The sequence below is a fragment of the Canis lupus genome, chromosome 30 (genome assembly GCF_003254725.2).
Source record: "Canis lupus dingo isolate Sandy chromosome 30, ASM325472v2, whole genome shotgun sequence".
NCBI lineage: Eukaryota > Metazoa > Chordata > Mammalia > Carnivora > Canidae > Canis > Canis lupus.
In genome coordinates, this window is record NC_064272.1 from 21,880,953 (window position 1) to 21,903,552 (window position 22,600).

At 38.0% G+C, this 22,600-nt stretch overlaps 1 protein-coding gene and 1 long non-coding RNA gene across 2 annotated transcripts in view; one reads left to right on the top strand and one right to left on the bottom strand.

Annotated features, from left to right (window-relative positions):
- Positions 1-6,671, bottom strand: part of MNS1 (meiosis specific nuclear structural 1) — a 33,216-nt gene extending 26,545 nt beyond the window's left edge. Inside the window, exons 1-2 of the mRNA XM_035708882.2 lie at positions 6,557-6,671; positions 5,221-5,442 (exon numbers count right to left, since the gene is read on the bottom strand). Coding sequence (XP_035564775.1) covers positions 5,221-5,442; positions 6,557-6,559 — 225 coding nt within the window. The 5' untranslated portion in view covers positions 6,560-6,671. The remainder of the gene's footprint in view (positions 1-5,220; positions 5,443-6,556) is intronic.
- Positions 6,672-10,165: 3,494 nt separating this feature from the next.
- On the top strand, positions 10,166-22,274 carry LOC118352910 (uncharacterized). Its single transcript, XR_004810833.1, has 3 exons — positions 10,166-10,238; positions 16,587-16,768; positions 21,961-22,274. It is a non-coding gene; the product is annotated as an uncharacterized LOC118352910 (long non-coding RNA).
- The last annotated feature ends 326 nt before the right edge of the window (positions 22,275-22,600 follow it).

Below are 22,600 nucleotides of genomic sequence, written 5' to 3' on the forward strand. Positions count from 1 at the left end.
AACAGAAGGATGGATCAGAGAGCTGGAAAGCAGGGCACTGGACTCACCCAAGCAGAGCCGGAAAAAAATAATAAAAAGGAATTCGAAAAAAATGAAGATAAAGTATCTATGGGACAACATCAAGTGAAACAGTATTTGCATTATAGGGTTCCCAAAGGAGATGGAAGAGAAAACGGGCAGAAAACTAATTTGAAGAGACAATGGCTGAAAACTTACCTAACGTGGAGAAGGAAACATATCCAGGTCCAGAAAGCCCAGAAAGTTCCAAATAAAATGAACCAAAGAGATCCAAACCAAGATACATCATAATTGAAATGTCAAAAGTTAAAGAGAAAATCTTTTTTTTGTATATATTTTTTATTGGAGTTCAATTTGTCAACATATAGCATAACACCCAGTGCTCATCCCGTCAAGTGCCCTCCTCAGTGCCCATCACCCAGTCACCCCAACACCCTGCCCACCTCCCTTTCCACCACCCCTTGTTTGTTTCCCAGAGTTAGGTGTCTCTCATGTTCTGTCACCCTCACTGATATTTCCCATTTTAAAGAGAAAATCTTAAAAGCAGTACAAGCTTTTGTTGCATACCCACCCCATGCCCTACCCCCCCAAAAAACCCTGCAAGGCTATCAGCAGATTTTTCAGCAAAAACTGCTCAGGCCCGAAGGGAGTGACATGACCTATTCAAAGTGCTGAAAGGACAAAACTTACAACCAAGAATACTGTACCTGGCAAGTTAACACTCAGAATAGGAGATACCGAGTTTTTCAGATAAGCACAAACTAAAGGAGTTCATCACCACTGAACTGATTTTTCAAGAAATGTTAAAGGGACCTTTTAAGCTGAAAAGAAATGGCACTAATTAACAAGAAAACATATGAAAGTAAAAATTTCTCTGGAAAAGGTAAATATGTAGTGAAGGTAGATAAATCAACTTACAAAGCTAGCATGAAAAGACAAAAATTATAAAATAAACTAAAACTACATTAAGGGATACTAAAGTAAGAGGTTAAATGTGACATCAAAAATATAAAATGTAAGGTCGTGGTAAAAATGTAGAGTTTTGGAATGAGTTCAAGTTTAATTTGGTATCAACCTAAAATAGACTGTTCCATACATAAGATGTAATATATGCTATATACATAATTACCTCATGGTAACACAAAGCAAAAATTTACAGTAAGTAAAAGAAAGTGGGAAAGGACTCTAAACACAACACTAAAGAAAGACAATAAACCTAGAAGGGAAACAATATCCATGGAAAAGAAAAGAAGGCTAGGGTAGCTATATTCATATCATACAAAAAAAGCTTTAAAACAAAGACTATAATAAAAGACAAAGAAGGGCATTACATAATGATAAAGGGGTCAATCAAGCAAGAAGATATAAAATCTATAAATATATATGTACCCAATATAGGAGCACCAAGATATATAAAGCAAATATTAACACACTGAAAGGTGGAAATCGACAGCAATATGATAATGGTAGAGGCTTTTACACCCTACTTAAATCATCTGACAGAAATAAGAACGTCAATAAGGAAACATCAGCTTTACACAACACCTTAGACCAGGTGACTCTAACAGACATATACAGAACATTTCATCCAAAAGCAGCAGAATACACATTCTTCTCAAGCACACATAGAACATTTTCCAGAATAGATCACATTAGCCCACAAAAAAACAAAACAAAACAAAACAAAAAACACCACAATAAACTGAAGATTGGTATATCAAGCACCTTTTCTAACCACAATGATATAAACTAAAAGTCAATACCAAGAAGAAAACCAGAAAACCAAAGGCAGACTGCCATTTTGTGGAAAAAAATCACATGGCAGGAAATGTCAACAATCTTTGGGAAATGTGGGCCTCAGTCTTATAAACTATGAGAACATGAATTCTGCCAACTTAAATGAGCTTAGAGGAGGACCCCAAGATTCAGATGAGAATGGATTTCAGCCTTGTGAGGTGAAACGGTCAATCCAGCTACATAACATGTCTGGATTTCTGACCTACAGAAACGGTGAGGTAATAAATGTTTTTACCCACTAGATTTGTGATAATTTGTTAGACAGCAACTGAAAACTAATATAATAAATGAACTGTAGTCTTTAAAATTGTCAAGGTCATGAAGTACAGGAAAAAGTGAAAAACTCTTACAGATTAGAAACTAAGGAAACATGACAATTATAGGCCGTTTGTATTCCTGGAACAAAAAACAGATGTTAATGGAAAAAACTGATAAGATCTGAATAAACCCTATAGTTAACATGTTGTATCAAGGCTGTTTTCTTTGTTTTGATAATTGTTCTATGATTATGTAAGATGTTAACATAAAGAGAAATCAGGTGAAGGGTATACAGGAATCCTCTATACTATTTTTTGCAACTGTATTATAAATCTAAATTTATCTCAAAAATTGTCTCTAAATATTATCTCCACTAGATGATAATATGGCTTTTGGTACAATGGCTGACACTAGGTGTGAAGCAAGAATTTTAAGAAATGAGCCTTGTATTAGCCAGAGAAAAAGAACAAATGGGATAATGCATCAGCTCAAGTGAGTCCCACAATCTTACGGGTGAGTCAGAAAGCCAGAGACCCAGGAGATCCAATGGTTTAGTTCCAGTATAAGCACGGAGGCCTGAGAAAGAAGAGGACCAATGGTGTATTTCCTGTCTGAAGGCTGACAAACTTGAGACTCAAAATCAGCTGATATTTCAGTTCAAGTGTGAAGGCAGGGAAAAAGCTGATGTTCCAATTAGAAGGCAGTCAAGAAAGAGTAGTTCCTTTTATTCAGTCATTTTGTTCTATTCATGCCTTCATCCAATTGGATGGGGCCCACCCACATTAGGGCAATCTGCTTTACTCAGTGTGCCAATTTAAATGTTAATATCATCCCCAAACACCTAGGATAATGTCTGGCTAAATATCTGGGCACCCCATGGCACAAAGTCAACACATAAAATTAACCATCACTAGCCTGGCACATCTTGTACTGACAGAAAGCAAGAAAGCTATCACACAGATTAAGGGAATCTTGTCAAAAGGACACAGAACCAATTAAGACATCCATTGGCCAAAGATGGGACAATCTGAGCATCAAAAAGGATAATAAATGCAATTAATTCAAGTATTGAAGACCCATTAGTTCATAAAGATTTTTTTAAAAAAGGAAAAAGTCAAAAACTAAAGATAATTTTAGAAAACAACATTCAGAGACACCAATGGAAGTGACCAGAGCACCATTTCTGTACTCTGAAGACTAAGTATATATCTCCCTTTCCAGTAATAACTGTATTTCAGGGTACCAAATAACCCTAGTTGATGTGGGAAAGTTCTTTACAAAGGAATTTCAGCTAATTAAATGTGAAAAGAATAACAAAATTAGAAAATCAGTGTTATGCAACTCCTAATGAAAGGAAAGATTCATTGGTGAAACCACAAATGAAAGGTTGATCCGGAATTCTACAAAAAAGGAACCAGAATACCTCACTAGAGGTACCAGAATATACATGTTTATCAACATTAGCATCTAAAAGTGGACCAAGCAGACATCATGTGCCTGCTGATGTGACATAATGTCAAGGATAGCATCACCTATGGAGTGATTGCCAAAAAGTTGTACCTAAATCATGCCTTTAGGATTAACTTCCATTTTGAGGAAATATAAAAGTTAGGAAAACAAATTAAATGAACCAATGAGAAAGCAAACAGGTAAATTCAGAATATGGGATATCCTATAAAACACTGGCCTAATTTAACAAGTTAAAAACATGAAGTTAAAAATATAAAAGATGGGGGTATGAGAGTGGTTCAGTCAGTGAAGCGTCTGACTCTTGATTTCCGCTTAGGTCATGATCTCAGGGTTGTGAGATCCAGCCTTACATTGGCTCTGCACTAGCACTAGACATGGAGCCTGCTTTAGATTCTCTCTCACCCTCTCCTTCAGCCCCTTCTCCCACTCTTTCTCTCTCTCCCTCTCTTAAAAAACAAAAAACAAAAAAAGGATGAGGGAGGTACCATTTTAGATTAGGAGGTACCTAACAGACATAACAACCAAATACACTGTATGAACCTTGTGTGGATCCCAAGAAACAAACCAACTGTAAAAGCAGATTTTGACACAATCATAACAACTTGACTATGGAATGGCATTAAATGATACCTAGAATTTATTGTTAATTCTATTAGGTGAGATAGTGGCATTATTCTACTACTATGTAAGGAAATATCTATATTTTATAAGATGCATACTGAAGTATTCGGGAAAGAGGTGACATGACATCTGGGACTTTAAAGAAAAAATAATAAAAAGCATAGGAAAAAATATCTGATCTCTAGGATCTTATTGTTCAGTGTTGAAAAATTATATCTAAGCCTTATGATTTTGGAATTCAAAGGGATGGATACCACTTTTAAAAGTTGCTTTTGCCATTCCAATATCCTACAAAATGTTTAACATACAGCAGAAACTCAAAAAATACTTAAATATCAGAACACTTTTTTCATATTTTGGTCTCCCTTTTATACCACCCTCATCCTTTAAAATATTTAGAAGTTTCCACAGAAAAATTATCTCCATATTTTAAGTTATATACATACTGTACCTGAATTCAAGGCAGTATTTCAAGATCAAAAATATATGAGTACTTAATTCATATCCAATATATACGTGTTCATTTTCTACTATTGAATGAATATTTTTAATCTTAGTAAATTCAGAAAAGCTACTCTTAAATTTTTTCTTTCCTATTTTATGGAAAGCAACCAAATTTTACTTATATGAACAAAACTGTGGAAGTTAGTAATTATGGATTTCGTATTTATGAAAAACAAAACCAAACCCTGAGTCTTACTCTGTTACAGGCACCATTCCAAGTGCTTTGCATGTATTAACTCCTTATTAAAACAATCCTACAAAATGAATACTATTATAATTTTCATTTTAGAGATGAAGCAGAAAAGTAAAATCAATTTACCGAGGGTTCCAGAGGTTGCTTAGGTACAGCGATACTAGGATTTAAGGTCATAAAAGTCTAACTCCAAAAACCCAGCTCTTTATCACTACACTGGGCTGGCTGACCTACAATGAGGCATCCTTTACTTTTGCTGCTATTATCTATCTACTCAATTCCAGTATCAGCAGTTGGTTTTTATCACTTCCGAGGAGAAAATGAAGAAAAAAAATGTCAAAATGAATAAGACAATGTACCTTTTGAATGGCTTCTTCCATATCCAACTCAAATTGTTCGTTCTGTAATAATCTGAGGAATCTCTTGCGCTCCACGCGGTCATCATTTTCATGATGCACCACCTGGTCCTTGATAGTATTCTCTATCTTTCTTAGTGATTGGACATGCAATTGTTTGCCGTAATTTACATCTACTAATTTCTGATGCCTTTCACTGAAGCTCAAGGCTCGCCTTCTAGAAGCCTATAATGGGAGAAAAAAAAAAAAAAGCACACATAGTTTGGTATTCCAAAATCTGATTTTTAAAAGTATACCACTGTATGGATGGCTGGGTGGCTCAGTGGGTGAACCTGTGCGTTTGACTCAGTGCGTGGTCCTGGGGTCTTGGGATTCAGTCCCGTACATCAGGCTCTCTGTGCCTCTCGTGAACATATAGAATCTTAAAAAAAAAAAAAAAAAAAAAAAAAAAAGTATACCTCTGTAAGCTCCAGGTACAAAAATAGGAAACAGTAATAAAGGGCGTTTGGCTTCCTTCCTAAATTCAGAGAAATGTAACATAAAAAAATGTACGCGTGGTAGATAAATATATTGATATATCTATAAAGTTCTCTTATGACTCCCCATCTTCTAGATGAGACATGAAAAGTAAAAGCAACTTTACCCAAGGTTCCTCGAAAACTTAAATAAATAGCATACTGGGATTCAAAGACCCGCAGTCGAGCTCTACAGACCTAGCTCTCAACCGCAGCACAGAGAAGGCCTCCTCTCCTCATTCCCCCCAGCGCCTCCCTTACCCTTGGCCAGAAAGTGCCTCTCAGAAGCTGGTCAGGTTTTCCTAATACAGATTTAATAAGTCAACCGATGCTACTTTTTTTTTTTTTAGATTTTATTTATTCATGAGAGACCCAGAGAGAGAGGCAGAGACACAGGCAGAGGGAGAAGCAGGCCCCCGACGCGGGACCGGATCCCGTGACCCCAGGGTCAGGCCCTGGGCGGAAGGCGGCGCTAACCCGCAGGGCCACCCGGGCCGCCCTAACCGCTGCCGCTTAATTCGTTTGTTCTCTCCCAAACTTTTTTTTCCCCCACTATTTCGTTCAACGTTCTTAATCTTTTCCCAAATTCCCAGAAATATGGCAAGCAAGATTTTCACCGGGCAGATCTAATAGAGTCTGAGGAACATTTGAAAAAGGTCGGAAGCCACCGCTAGCGTCGCTGAAACAATAGCCCACGAGGCCTCTGAAAGCAAACTGACGAGTTTCCCACTTGTTGCTCAGAATAGGCACCTCCGAATCCCTTTTTTAGATGCAGACTGGCTCCAAATACTACAATTAAATCAATGGACAAACCAGCGGCTCACCATCTTGGCAGATAAAGTCCCCCGCTCAGGCTCCGGCGGCCACCACCTCCCGCGGCCAGAGCAGCGGCCGGCTGGGAGCGCCGCTGTTTACGCCGTTTCCTGGCAACTGCCCCCGCCCCCAGCGGGGCCCGGCCCACCGGCGCAGGCGCGGCCTCTCATTGGACGCAGCAGGAGCCAATCGGCACTGAGCTTTTTGGGAGGAGGGCGGGGAGGCTGCGGCTCCAGATCTAAGAGACGCGCGGGAAGTTCGGATCCCGCGTCCTGCCGCGAACTCTTTGCAGTTTAGTGGGGCGCTGGGTCTCTCACGAATAAAATTTAAAAAAAAAGAGCATCCTGTGCCCTCAATACACGGTCCATGTGAGTTGATGCCTAGCTTCATCTTGAGCGGCAGGAGGCATGGTCACCGGCCCCCTCGCTGGTAACCGGGAGGCACTGGGGGTAGTGTGTTCGAAGCCGCCTTCACCGCCACCCCCAACGGATGCTGTTGGTAAACTTTGGTAGTGAAATGTATGGGAAAAAAAAAAAAAGAAAGAAATGTATGGGCACGTGGATCTTCTGCTGTGGAATACATGGTCCAAGCACCAATGTGAGAGCAGATAGATGGAGGCGGGATGTGATCAGATTTATTTAACTGGCAAGTAGACGCTAAAGTCCATTTTTATTTTTATTTATTTTTTAAGATTGTATTTATTTATTCATGAGAGAGAGAGAGAGAGAGGCAGAGACACAGGCAGAGGGAGAAGCAGGCTCCATGCAGGGAGCCCGATGTGGGACTCGATCCTAGGTCTTCAGGATCAGGCCCTGGGCCCAAGGCAGGCGCTAAACCGCTGAGCCACCCAGGGATCCCCTAAAGTCCATTTTTAAATGGAAGAATTTAAAAATAGGACCGGATCAGAAAAATTAGTCAAATATATTGATTTTAAAAATGACAGATCCCTTAAAAACAAACCAAAAAAAAAAAAAAAAGGTGTTGAGAACTTGGCTTAGTTTGTGTTATCTAATTTGAAATCCATCTTATGCAGCAATATGTCTGCCTAAAGATTAATAATAACCAAGAGGACTTCCAGTTTTAGCTCCAAAATGTAAAAACTTGGAAGTCATCAACTTCCATCCTTACTACCAGAAGAGGCCAAACAAACTAAAAACTAATGCTTTTTCTTGGACTCATCATAGAACTGAGGTCACAGGACAAATAACAGCCCTGAAATCTGGAGAGGTGAATCCAAGGACTCATATCTGAGACCTGCTTACCTAGAACAGAAGCCTCTGAAACCATAAAGGAGGAAATCTTGAATGGCAATTTTAATGAATTCCTAGAGACTGAGTAGGGCTAGGGTAAGTGAAGCTATTGGGGGTTGCAGGGTTGGGAGGCCCCAGCACTTGCATGGATTTTGTTTCCAGAAACTCCAGCAAGTTTTCACCATGAAAAACCAAGAAAGATCTCTTGTCTCCTGTGGCTCTAGCAGGGGGATAAGATTAATAATTATTGTCAAATATATCCAGAGCCTTCTCCTTAATAAAGGCCTACATTCTAGAAGAAAAGATTTTATCAAAGCCATATCCCAAGGCAAGGATGGTTCTCTGACCACAGCCTTCTGCAGACTTCCTGTCTCTCTCAAATAGAGAGGAGGAAGTTAAGAAACACTTGTGAAAGTCACAGCCCAAGGACACCAAAAGATTTAATCATAAAATTATAGAATGCTTTTCTTCCCACACTTTACTACTGCACCAACAGTGCTTCAGTGTAGTGTCAGTTGAGTACAGGTGGAAACACTGCAGAAACACACTAACAAGAATTTTTAGGGAAATCCAAAGACAATGGGAAACAAAAACACTAGAGGAATTTAAAACTTCTAGAATGAACAGCTACAGCAAATATTAAACACAGCCCAGTTCCTAGTCACATAATAAAAAAACATATTAAAGCCCTATTTATCTCAATCCTCATTACCTAATATGCCACAGTCAGTTTTCAACAAAAAAAAAAAACAGCAAAGCTAAAGGCAAGGAAAAACTCAGTCTGAAGGCAAAGTAAGCGTCAGAACTAGACTGAGCTATGACACAGATTGGAGGATTATTAAACAGTAATATAAAATAACTGCTTAATGTGCTAAAGGATCTGATGGATAATGTGGACAACGTACAACAGATGGGTAATGAATGCAGAGAAACAAAAACTGAAAGAATCCAAAAGAAATTCTAAAAATAAGAAACACTGTAACAAATGGAGAAAGCCTTGGACAAGCTCATAGGAGACTGGACAACACTGTGAGAGCCTGAAGATAGATCAATAGAAACGTCCCAAACTGAAATGCAAGGAGATTAGCAGTAAATAGATAATCTTGTTGGGCTTGTGGACTTCACCTTAGAATCAAATTGTTTTTCTACATTAGAAGAGGACTTTGTGGGGGGGCGGGGGGAGAATTGTCAAGGTTGCTGTCTTTTGGGATAACATCTAAACCCAGTTACTGGGTCGCCTGGTGGCTCAGCAGTTGAGCGTCTGCCTTCGGCTCAGGCTGTGATCCTGGAGTCCAAGGATCAAGTCCCACATTAGGCTCCTTGCATGGATCCTGCTTCTCCCTCTGCCTGTGTCTCTGCCTCTCTTGAATAAATAAATAAAATCTTTTAAAAAATAAAATAAACCCAGTTACCACAAAAGTCAAATTGACCATATGGATACAGTGCAAAACATTTTGAAAGCATTTAATCCTGTTTGTCTAGCATCTTTCATGAGAACTCTAGAAAAAAAACATGAATTATATATAGCTTCTTATAAAGTAGCCTCTAACTAAAATTTTGCTGGTTGGGTTATCAGCAGGAAGTTGTGTTTTGTTTTGTTTTGAACATTGCTAAGTGCCTGAGATATAAATATATATCACCAGCATAGCCTGACATATGGGACTCCATCTCACAACCTGAGATCATGACCTGAGCCAAAATCAAGAGTCAGACTCTTAACCAACTGAGCCACTCAGGCACCCCCATTATACACTTATAACAATGGTTTTTCTTGATTTTTGGCCATTTTCATAATGTTAGATTGAATGCCAGACATGTAAGAGAGTAGAGACTGAGGCATATCATATTTAGGTCTGAAGTAAGTCCACCTCTTCTCTTGCTGTAACACTACTGCAGGAGGTTGAGCCCATGCAGTCAGGAGTTGAGCTGGTTTTGAACTTTTGTGTCACTCTGGTTATTTTCAGTACACCACTATCTTCACATTTCTCTAGTGTTATCTTGTGCTTATGCTTGAGGCTATTTTCCAGAAGGCTTCTCTTAATGTTCCTGGTTCACCTTTAGCTTAAGGCCTTCCCTATTTCCTGGCACGACAGAGACTGTCTCCACACTCTAGTTCCTCCTCCTACACGCCAGGCGATGGCTATTCTTTGTGGCTCATGCTAGCTAGCCAGTTGGTGGGAGGAGGGGCTACTCTGTTATTCTTGTCCAGTCTCAGTGGTAGGTGGGTTCTGGAACACTAGTTGTGGGGAGCTCATAAATTGGAAAAACTTTCCTTAATGGTAAGTACTCACTTTGTTTTCTTATTACTTAAAAAAAAAAAACAACTAAAACCCTTAACCTGGCCTTTACAGGCTTGTATGTCTGTCTCTTCAGGTTTCTTCTTCAAACTTTAGCCAAAATGGACTTCGTTGAATTCCTTTCTGCCAGAGGAGAAGGAGCATGTGTGAGTCTCTGCCCTTAATAAAAGCCTGAGACTGGGGCGACTGGGTGGCTCAATCAGTTAAGCATCTGCCTTCAGCTTGGGTCATGATCTCAGGGTCCTGGGACTGAGCTCATCATCAAGCTCACCACTGGGCTCCCTGCTCAGTGGGGAGTCTTCTACTCCCTCTCTCTTTGCCACTTCCCTGCTTGTGCTCTTTCTCTCATTCTCTCGTTCTCTCTCTCTTTCTCATTCAAATAAATAAATAAATAAAATCTTAAAAATAAATAAGAGCATGTGATGACTAAAACCCCACCAGTCACCTGGTCAATGAGATAATAATGCTCTGGATCCTGGATGACAGAACAGAAAAATAGAAGGATGCTCAGTTCTTCATGACCACAGAGCTACCACACCAGCCCTGGACTGCCTAACTCCTGACCTCATGCTGTATGAAAGAATAAGTTCCTAATTTATCTAAGCCTCTGTGTCCTCTCCTTCACTCAGGATTCTATTATTATTGTTAGTCAAATGTAATTCCTAACAAACCATCATCTCTGTTTAATCTCATGGGTGAAAATGATTAAGATAAAGAAAGCTTTTTGTAGAATTAATTACCTTTTTAAATCAATATTTGATTTTATAGATTAGAAGGTAGAATAGAAGACCTCTGGTTTCCTTTCTCACTTCTTTAATTTCTAGAAGCTACTAGCTAATTCCCTTCCCTTAATCTCTGTGCTCTCAGAATCTTGATTACAACTTTTAATTCTTGGTTTTGATTTCTGCAATACCCATGTAACATGTTTAATAACTCCCAGAGTCATGTCATTTACAAATTGGATAAGCATGCCATTTGTTTTTTCAAATACTTCAAGGATAAGAATGTAGAAGAGGTTGCAAGAACACAAACCCTGACATACACCACCGGAGTAGCTTTCTGAGGGGAACTAAATCAGCAAACCTGCAATATGATCAACTAGTTACCAATACACCAATTTTCCTAATAAGCTACCAATAGTTATATACCTTTCTATAAGGTCTTATTAGGAGAATTCTCAAAAAAATCTCCACTAAAGTCTAGATACATTATGATTTCTTCATTTCCCTTATCTCCTAACACAATCCAATGGACTGCTTAGCAACCAAATGACAGATTTTTTTGGTTGTATTCATACACTCAGGTTAACATTATTTACTGAACTATGATATTTGTTGATGTCTTAAATGTCTTAAATACAGGTGTCTAAAAAAAAAAAAAAAAAAAAAATACAGGTGTCTTACATAAATATAAATATAAATGTCTTAAAAACATTAACAGGGTACAAATGTGATCATTAAATGTTTAGTTACTTAGGAACTTAATATAAGCCCTCTCAAATGCAATGGATTTCTAAATCACACCAATATATTAGTTTTTCAAAGAAGTATTTGTAACTTAAAAACTACCTCATAATCAAATACACAAAGTATTTCACTCATCAATACATAGATTATCTGTGTAGTTAGGCAGCTAAATAAATCAATCAACTCCATTTGCTTTTCAAAACATGCAAATAACATTTCAGAACACCACACACATAAGCAATAGTTTAAGTGCACTACTAATTGTCTCAATTTACTAAAATGTGGCTAGCACAGAGCCCTGAACGCAGTATAACTTAATAAATATACTTTGACGGATTGATAATATTTTTAGAATGCAGTAATTTGAGTGTTAGGACGTTCAAAAGGATAATTCAGATGAGGAATCTGTTGTGTCAGAGGAGGGAAAAGCTTTGCATTTAGTATAAATAAACTAAGGTGAAACTATATAGGTGACCAGAAATTATGAGAGAAGAGAGAAAAGAAGAATTTTATGGAATGGTTGGCATGCTTTTAATCACAAGAAGGGGGGATGCTGAAAAACCAACAGGATTCTGAACAAGTGGAATTCAAATCTTGGTCTAAGAGTACCACACTGCACTCCCTGTTACCCTGGTAAAGGGACCCCCTACCTTAAAGGAATGGCATTATAATAAGAGCACTGTGTACTAATGAACGAAACAGTAAGGATAGGTCAGGCCATACACAAAAGAGCTAAAATATGCAACATTCATGGGCTTTTGTTGTTGCTGTTGTTTGTGGGGTTTTTTAAATTCCTAATAGTGAAATGTCATGTAGCATTGGAAAGTAGCAAACATGTGTTTATTATTTCATTATTTTTTTTGCTTCTCTGAGAACCATTGGTTCTAAAGGGAATTTTAGTTATAGTTTCTTATTTCCAGTCCACACATGGGTATTGTAGAAAGATTCTACAATAATTTATGTAATTTAGTAGGGGATATGTCAGAGAGAAAGATTTTTGGCCTGAATGTTCATCCAAATTAAAGACAAATTTAAACAACTGCAACAATTAGCTGATTTTACCTGAAAATAATAGACTAAATTTTTAATTAATAGAGTTTGCTTTTTTTAGAATGGTTTTAGATTTACAGAAAAATTGATAGACTACAGAGAGTTCTGATATGTCCTCTCCCCCCTCCACATTCACACAGTCTCTGGCATTAGCATCATATGAGAGTCTGGTACATTTGTTACGATTGATGAACCAACATTGATACATTAACTGGAGTCCACAGTTGACATTCAGGTTCACTCTATTTGTACAGGTCTATGGGCTTTGACAAATGCATAATGTCATGTAATCACCATTATAGTATCATACAGAATAGTTACATTGCTCAAAAAAAAATCCCCTGTGGGCCATCTATTCATCCCTCTCTCCTTCTTTCCAAACCCCTGTAAACCACTAATCTTTCTACTGTCTCTATAGTTTTTTTTTTCTTTTCCAGAATGTCATACATTTGAAATCACACAGTATGTAGCCTTTTCAGACTGACTTCTTTCACTTACTCATATGCATTTAAGAATCCTCCATGTCTTTTTGTAATTTGATAGCTCATTTATTTTTATCACTAAATAATATTCCTTTGTATGACTTTAAAAAATAGTCATTACATTTAAATATTATTTTTCCTGATGAATTATTATAATAAAAGCTATTTTATTGTTGAGGAAGGATTTATGCCCTCCCAGCATGAAGGAGAAATTTTCTGGTTCATTTCTCCTTGGAATATAGCTTTTTCACCCACAGGTCTAGACTAAAGGTCTAGTATATGGAAGGCAAAGAGCTTTCCCTAATAATAAATGCTGGATTATATGATTAGTATTTGCTAGTAGTTATAACAGGGTTGAACATAACATAGTTCCTGATCTGAAATAAGGCATGCTAATAGGTATACACTATAAGTTCTAACTATACAGTAGAAATTATTTACAAAATTGTATTGCTTTATAAAACAAAGCAATTAAAACAAAGCAATTTTTCTTTCATTCAGAAAAATGCCCAAATCTAATCTAATTTGCTGCAGCTGGACACCACCTGCAGATGACTGTTTAAGTACTCTGAACATTACACACTTATCTTTTAAATATTGATAATGCCATTTTTCATTTCCTTGACATGAAATCCCACAGGGAATAATTATGCTAATAAACCTTAATGATTCTTGCAAATAAATGATCAAACCAAATTGCTACTGTTGATTTATATTAATGGATGCCTTTAGGATGAGATTTGCCAGTACGATGCTGCCTCTTGAATCTCAATTCATCTTATTTAGTTGAAGAGTGTACATAGTTTGTTAAATAGATGAAGTGTTTAAAATATAATGTGTTTGTGCAGTTTTCGCACTTCATAATGTTCAAGCATTACCATCTTGCCTTGTGGCAAATCTGCATTTAATGGTTTCATTGTATATAACTTCCCTTCTTACTTTGTCTCTCTGTGATATGCAGTTAGGAAGTGACTATTTCTGGTTGATTCAGTATAAGTCAGTTTCCATATGTTGAATTTGATTGTTTCATTAAGACAATAAAATCTGTTCCTGGATATTTCAGCCACCATAATCTGGGAATCACAGTGACTAGGTGATGATGGGATCAAGAGCTTAATAATTATTGTGGAGGTGGTCGAGGAAAATGACACCACTAAGTGGCTTGTTGTCCCATTTAAACCTAGATTGGTGGGTTCCTTCCTTCCTTACTCTCTTACTTTTCATCCTTGCTCTTGCATCCTCACCAAGTCTATAGGAAATAGGAAATTGCTGACTTGGTGAATTCCAAAGTAACCCTGGAAAGTAACTGTAGAAATGTTATACATGCATTTCCAAGGTTGGGGAACACTACACAGGAAGAATGCTTATTCATTGTGAATATGAATAAAATTTTATCTGGCAATTTTTTTAAAGCCACTTGTATCTAAAATACCATGGTAGTTCAGGGGCACCTGGCTGACTCAGTTGGTAGAGCCTGTGACTCTTAATGTTACGGTCATGAGTTTTAGCCCCATGTTCTGTGTAGAGATTACTTAATAAAATAAAATATCGTGTAGTTGAAAAAAATTATTACCTTCATCTAGGTAATTGCCTCCATTGCCCATTCTTGTGCATTTTGTCACAGTCTAAGCATAGGAGAAAACCAGTTCAGAAACAACAGGTATAGGAACAGAATTGAAAAATGATATAAATTAGTACTAAAATAAGGGATTGGCACATACATATCATGTATATAAAAACAGGATATGCAACAGCAAATAATAATTGCTTAGGAATTTGTCATTTGATACACAGAGACTGTAATCTGGTTAGTGGTGAAGCAAAGGTGACCATATTTAATTCATTGTAAAGAGTAGAAAGGGTCCCTTTCTGAATTATAAAGCTCTTCTTGATCTTTAAAAATATGTGTGTGCATATTAATATATAAGTAGATATATCTGTAAACTATCATTAGAAAGGTTTTTTTCCGCTTCTTAACTTTGGGAAAAGTACCTACTTTGATCAAATTTGGTAAATTTGAGGCATTTTTTTCTAATGGAAAATTAGCTAGACCAAAAATTTTAAACCACCAAGTGCATTATTTTATTAATTGTGGAATTTTCCAATTTAGAAAAAAAGAGGAGCAATGCAAATATGCAATGGTAAGGAAATGATTAAATAAATAATAGCACATCAGCTATGTACCTAGAGAAATGTGAGTATGTCTGGGGGATAGGGTCAGGCCCAGGAGAAGTAATTTGCAGAGAACCTGAGCAGACTTGTAAGAAGGGAGAATGACTGGGCACTTAGAACCTGAGCACCCACTCTAAGATCCTGTTGAGAAAGAGGGACACAGTAAGTCTTCAGGAGGAATGGCAGATGAAGATGGCAGCATCCTGAGGAGGGAGAGCTAAAGAACCCAAGCTGGTTGTGAGCACCTGAAGCAAGGCAAAGGAGTATTGGTGCAAGGCTGTTTACATAGTCTTAAGACCCAACTTTGTTTGGTGCATTGCCAGAAAACAGAGAGGAATTATGGAGCAGAAGGAAAAGGGAGACAGGGAAGAAGGGAGGAAAGCGGAGAAGGGAAGTTGGGGGTGGGGGGAGAGAAAGAGAGGCTGTATCAATTACTCTAGAGCTAACAGAATCTGTAACAACCTTACCTTGAGGTAATAAATGACAAAGGATATAAGGAAACGCAGTGCAAAACATTTAGAAAGCATTTTCCTGTTGCCTTATATCTATTGAGCATATATTATATGCTAGTCAGTTCATATATAATGGTCTGTAAACATCAGGACAAACCAGTTCATTGTACATATGAAGAAATCAAGATTTAAAAGCAGCAACTTGCCAAATTCATGGAAGGGACTAGTTGTGGATAGAGGTTCATATCAAGTCTACCTCCCCAGCTCATGATCTTTCATAAAGTCCAGTATTTTTCAAATTGTGGATGACAAATAAGAAAGATAGAAAGATGAAAGAAAGAAAGAAGGAAAAGAAAATACTGAATCATGATGTAAAATGTATTTCTTACTATGGATCAATGTCAAAAAAGTTTAAAAACTACTGAATTAGATCACACTACCTCTCCCAATCTTAGAGAGGAGATGCTTCTAACTTTTATTACAACAAATTTCTCATTTTTAAAAAATAGTTTATTTATTCATTTATTCATGAGAGACACACACAGAGAGAGAGAGAGAGAGAGAGGCAGAGACACAGGCAGAGGGAGAAGCAAGCTCCATGCAGGAAGCCGGACGTGGGACATGATACCGGGTCTCCAGGATCACACCCCAGGCCAAAGGCGGTGCTAAACCACTGGGCCACCCAGGCTGCCCAAATTTCTCATTTTATGGAATATTTTCCACAATGTCTAGGGCATTATTCCATACAAAATCATTTTTTTTCAAATAATCAGTGAACCTAACATGTTTGAAGTATTTTCCATGAACTATACCGATTTTTCCAAAGACTATGGAGTAGTATATTAAAATGGTCCCCATTTATTCTTTCCTAGGATTTTGGAAATATGGTGATCCAAGCATAAAGACCACATGGAGAGAGAAAGGAAACAAAAGTTTCAATCCTAACTTTGGAAGCAGTCAATGCCAGAGAATACAATTTTAGATATGAAATACATTTATGGGGAATCCAGACTACAGATCCTTACATCTAATCTGTGTCCCTGGAAGACTGTTGGTAAGCTTACTGGATTTGCTCGGTCCTTCACTCGGGATTTCTGACCATGTATCAACGTGGGGTTTAATACATTGAATGTTGAACACATAGAACTCATTATACAAGATACTGCTGGGAGAATGACAGAGTAACCAGAACAAGTTAGCTCTGGCCTGTAATGTTTCCTATAAGGAAACATCAGCTGTAAAAATAGCAAAAAAGAAAAGAAAAGGAAATGAGTGAATACAGCCAGAAGTGACAAAGAGCATATGTCCTGTGTCCTCTGACTTATTTTTTCAAGATTTATTTATTCATTTTGAGAGAGAGCACACATGTGCAAGTAGGGGGAGGGGCAGAGGAAGAGGGAGAGAAGCAGACTTCCAATGAGTGGTAGCTTCACTTTGGGCTTGATCTCATGACCCTGAGATCATGACCTGAGCCAAAATCAAGAGTTGAATGCTTGAGACTGAGCCACCCAGGCACCCCTCCCCTGACATTTTTTTTTTTTTACCTCTTTGGATCTCTAGTTATTTCTATAGTGATATACCCATAAAAATGGTCATCCACAGTATACCTCTCTAACATATAATTCTGTTCTTTAGGATTTTCTTTCTTTTCCTGGTAGATATATCTAAGAAACAGCCCAATAATAACTGATAAAAGCTAATCCAGCTCCTTAGATCTTTAGGATCTATAATAGTACCTGGCATCTGGTGACCTGAACTGAACTAATGTTTCTTATTGAATCTATGATACCATCAATGGTAGGATGCCAAGGTATTTTATTCATCAGTAAAGGAAAAATCCCTCCAATTTAACTGTGGCATGCCATTTATTTTAAGACCCATTCCAATTTCAGAAAGACTAAAGTAAAAAAAAAAAAAAAGTATACCTTAGAGTATATGAAACATGGATTTTCCCCCTGGAGGTAAATTTTGCTATAACACATATATCCTAAGGCATGCCATCATGAAGGAGCACAATTAATAAATTGTCATAATCGTAACTAGAACAACCAAACAGAAACTATTGCTATTAAACCACCCCTCAGCAAAGCAGGATCCCAATTTTTTTCTCAAATAATTTTTTTTAAATCCCTCCTTGACATCGACCAGGGCAATTTGCTATATTCAGCATTGGCTAGGGTCTTCTGTGATACAGATGCCAAGACCAAACTGGCTGATCAAAAGGTTTATTTAGGAAAAAGTCTATAAAGGAGAAAGGGAGAGGGACAAGTAGAGGTAGGCATGGAGAGCCTTCAGAACTGATACTGGTCTGACACCCATCCATAAAAGGAGAGAGGAAAACAGGAAGAGCCTCAAACTGCAGCACAACTGATAAAGTCTCTGCCAGGCCAGTAGGGAGTCCCCAAGCAAAGCCTTCCCATTAGAGATGTTCCGTGTTGAGCCAAAAAGTCCTGGCTCTAATACCCTGATCATGCTCAGGGATTGGCTGGGAGCAGCTTTGGCAGAGTACGGCCACAGCATGAACGCTGCAGCAGACCTCAGTGTATAGCAACTGGAGGTTCTTGGACAATTGCTTTCCTTGAAGCAACTTCCCTGAAAAAGATTGAGCAGAGCACCTCCATGGCTGCTACATTGACACATGGAGTGCCACTCTGCTTCCCACGTTTCCAGCAGCTGTCTCATTTCTTGTGATCTTCTCCTATGTCATCTTTGTTATCATTGTTACTCTGCTGACATTCTCTGAAAATACTCTGTGGCCACTTTTTCTACTTAAATCTTGGCAGCCAGCACATCAATCCCTAAGAGATGACATGGCCTGCACAGTACCACCAGGATTCGGTGTCCCTGCCTCCACCAAACTAGGACCCCTAGTTTTCCACAAGTCCACAGAGGGCTGCTCCTCTGTTTCTAGAGTTCCCCTGTTGGGTGTGCAGATTAGCACACTGTCCCGTCCAACTCCTCTACTCCTGCAAAATCATTATGGAACAGGCTTCACATTTTGAACATTTAGAGGCTTAGAAACCTTTGCAAGGAGACATTCATGAGATGAGTTCCCAGGTATTTTATGAAATAAGAAAAACCTGTGTTCAAATAATACTTCATGATCCAAAGCAAAGAAACTCATAAAAGCTTAAATGATGCAATTCTGAACCTATTTACAGGATGCACTGGCAAAGACAGACAGTATCTTTGACCTTGAACAAGTTATTTGACCTCCTTGATGTCTATTTTCTCCTCTATAAAATGAAGAGGGTGAGCTAGATAATCCTTGAGGCCTCTTCTAGCACTAACATTCTACGAAATAAAAGTCAACTTAGAGATTAATTGGGTTTCTGAGCCTCGAGCAATTAATTACACTGTCGCTGCCCTTTAACAGACCCATCACAGAAGAAAATTAGATTCAACTGACAGATTTTAATCTTCACCAACTCATGTTGAATTGAAGTCCAACATTATTTTTTAAGATTTGCAAATTAATGCTTTCACAAAAGTTTCAATTGCTTTCTGGGCAAGGAATTTGACCTGATAGACATATTACAATACCAAAGCCATTCTTTTCCGTTTAAAAAATAGTCATTGTGCTGACTTTTTTTTTTCTGTATTCAGAACCTCAGCAGGCAGTCTACCAGAATTTTATAAAATGATCAAGAGTGGTTTTGTGAAATTCTTTACCAATTTCTGAAATGCTCAAGGACATCTGTGATCATGGACTCTAGTTGTACCTACATCTACTTCATCTAATTTCACTGTTTTTGTTTTGTTTTGTTTTACTTTTGTTTTCCTGCTGCATTGCCTTTACCTTAGGTTAACATTGAATTACTAGTAGAAAAACATCTTGGTTAGTTTTCTATCCAAAAAAAAAAAAAGAAAGAAAGACAGAAAGAAAATCTGTTTTGGCTTCCAGTTAATAAGGAAGTATTTTACTTTATCTTCCTCTTAATGCACCTATTCATTTCAACAAAGCTGATATTTTCCTATTTTTTCCTTATATAACAGTTTATAAGATTTTTAAAAAAATTTTTATTTATTTATGTATGATAGTCACAGAGAGAGAGAGAGGCAGAGACGCAGGCAGAGGGAGAAGCAGGCTCCATGCACCGGGAGCCCGACGTGGGATTGGATCCCGGGTCTACAGGATCGTGCCCTGGGCCAAAGGCAGGTGCTAAACCGCTGCGCCACCCAGGGATCCCCAGTTTATAAGATTTAAATTAAATCCCACAACTTTTGGTTTATTGGACTTTGATTTCTGATATCTAGTTTCTACTTTTGTGTCATGTCCACTTGCATCAGTAATATCTTCAACATAAACGTATAGAGAAGAATATGAACACCCATGTTTCCATAAGAAAACTTACATAAGTTGGGATGCCTGGGTGGCTCAGTGGTTGAGCATCTGCCTTTGGCTCAGGGCATGATCCTGGGATCCAAGATCACGTCCCACATCAGGCTCCTTGCAGGGAGCCTGCTTCTCCCTCTGCCTGTCTCTGTTTCTCTGTGTGTGTGTGTGTCTCTCATGAATAAATAAATAAAATCTTAGAAAAAAGAAAAAACTTACATAAGAAAAACTGTGGAAGCAATTTTTATGCACTGCTGTCCATATTCTGGTCTCATTTCTTCTGCCTGAGATAGCACTATTCTGTATTTAATAGCATTTATCATCCCCATGCTTGCCTTTATACTTTTAATACCTCTAAAAATGTGATATTATTTTGCATGTTTAATAAGACTGAGCCATACTTCCTAAATAGCTTTTCAATCCACATGTTTGTGAGCTTACTACATGCTATTACATGGATGTCTACTTTGTTTTCTCTAAGCCATGGCTTATATTTTTACTTTCTCTAAAATAACTTTTAATGCACAGAATTTTAAAATTGAATGTAGTCAAATTCATCAAATGTTTCCTTTGCATCTACTGTGGGGTTTTAGGCCTTATTTGAATACTCTTTTAGTAATGTGAGATCATAAAGTTTTCATGATCCAACTATAATTCACCTGGTATTCATATATTCTCTATAATGTAAGATAGGTGTATAATTTTATTATGCTTTTGTCCACATGAATAATCATTGTCCCATTACCATTATCTTTCCCTATTGATCTGTAATGCACCAATTTCAGTTTTAATTGCTACACATTTATAGTAATACTCACTATCTGGTAGAACAACAAGGCTTTACCTGATTTATTGTTCTTCAGATTTTTCTTGGCTATTCTTTGCCCTCTTTTCTTTTATAGAAATTTATATTTCCCTGGCCAAGTCCCTTAAAAAAAAAAAAGGTATTGGGAGTTTGAAATTTCATCAAATATATGGTCAATTTGGAGAAAAACCAATGTCTGTATGTGGATGGTAACGTCTCAATAGCCTTTTAAAAATGTCCTTTAATTAAGCTTTAAAATTTTGTCCAATAAATAAATAAAATAAAATTTTGTCCATAGGGATCTAAGTACCTCTATTCATTTATTTCCAGTTAAATTCTTTGTTGCTGTCATAAATAATATCTATATCATTGAAGGTCCAAATAGGAAACAGCACCTTCATATTAGGTCATTTACAAAGACGTAGGCAGAGTTTAAGCAAACTACCAGGGGTTATACAGTACCTAGGGGGCAGTAATGTTAGAGAATCATACTACTCCTAAACTTAAAGGGATAGGAAGAAGGCAATTTTCCAGAATCCAAAGACAGAAATAGCTATGTGAGAGAGCCCTCTGATGGGAGTTATGACCTTTGTAGAGGTATACAGCCAGCCAAGAACAACCCCACAGAGAGAGAGAAGAGGTAATATAATCCCCATCTTCATTTCATCCTCTCTTGGATCTCCTGCTGGTGCTACCACTTACTAAACCTAATGAGAAGCCAGAGAACAAGGGAGCCTGTTACTGCAGGTCAGTATCCCAAGGTACTACCAGTGTAGAGAAAGATAATGAATCTGGAGGGGCAAATAGATGTCCAACAATGTGTCTTTTTTACAATTAATTTTGTTTATTGCTGCTATATAGATATGAAAATTATTTCTTTATATGACTTTATATCCACTAGTCTTACTGAATTACATTTTATTTATTTATTTATTTTACTACACTGCTTGGTTTACCTTGCTCAAATTGCTAGTATTTTATTTGAACCTTGCATCTTTATTTGTAAGTGAAATGCACTTCTGCTTTGAGTCATCATTGATTAGTCTTTGGTGAGGTACCGAATCTAAAATACTTAAATTATTTTTCCTATCCTCCTTCCTTCCAGTTTAGGACTTTCTGAAGCTAAGAACCAGACCAAACAAACAAACAAACAAAAACAGAGCAAGGCCCCTTACTCAGAACTAGCCCTCCCCACTCCCAACACACACACACATGTATATCCCAAGGCACTTTTTTCAGATCCCAGTGTGGGGACAATTCCTAGGATTTTGATCCCCCTACTGATCCTACTACCGGTGCTAACGGTGACTCAAAGAGCACATTGATGGTTTCAACTCAAAGAAACAATATTAAGTAATAGAAGATGCAAGTCAATAGCTGTGGAGTTCCTTAGCCTCTGTGAGCCTCAATTTCCCTGCGTGTAACGTGAAACTATTAAAAAAACAAACAAACAAAAAATTAAGCTTGTGTGGAAACGACCATGATAAAACGTGCGAAAAGCAACACAGCCCGGGGCCACGCAGCCTGGGCACTTTGGCTATCGCCGCTTCCACTGCACCGGGAGAGTCGGGGAGGGCGCGGGGCCAACCGTGCACCCCAGCCCTCCTGCGAGCCCTCCTGGGGCGCCCGGGGCCCCGCTCTGCGCCACCCCCCGTCGGGACGCCCGCGCCTCCGTCTGGGCTGAAAAGGGCGGGAGGACTCACACCTTCACGTTTTCCGGACCCACCGCCAGGTGCCTGAACGTA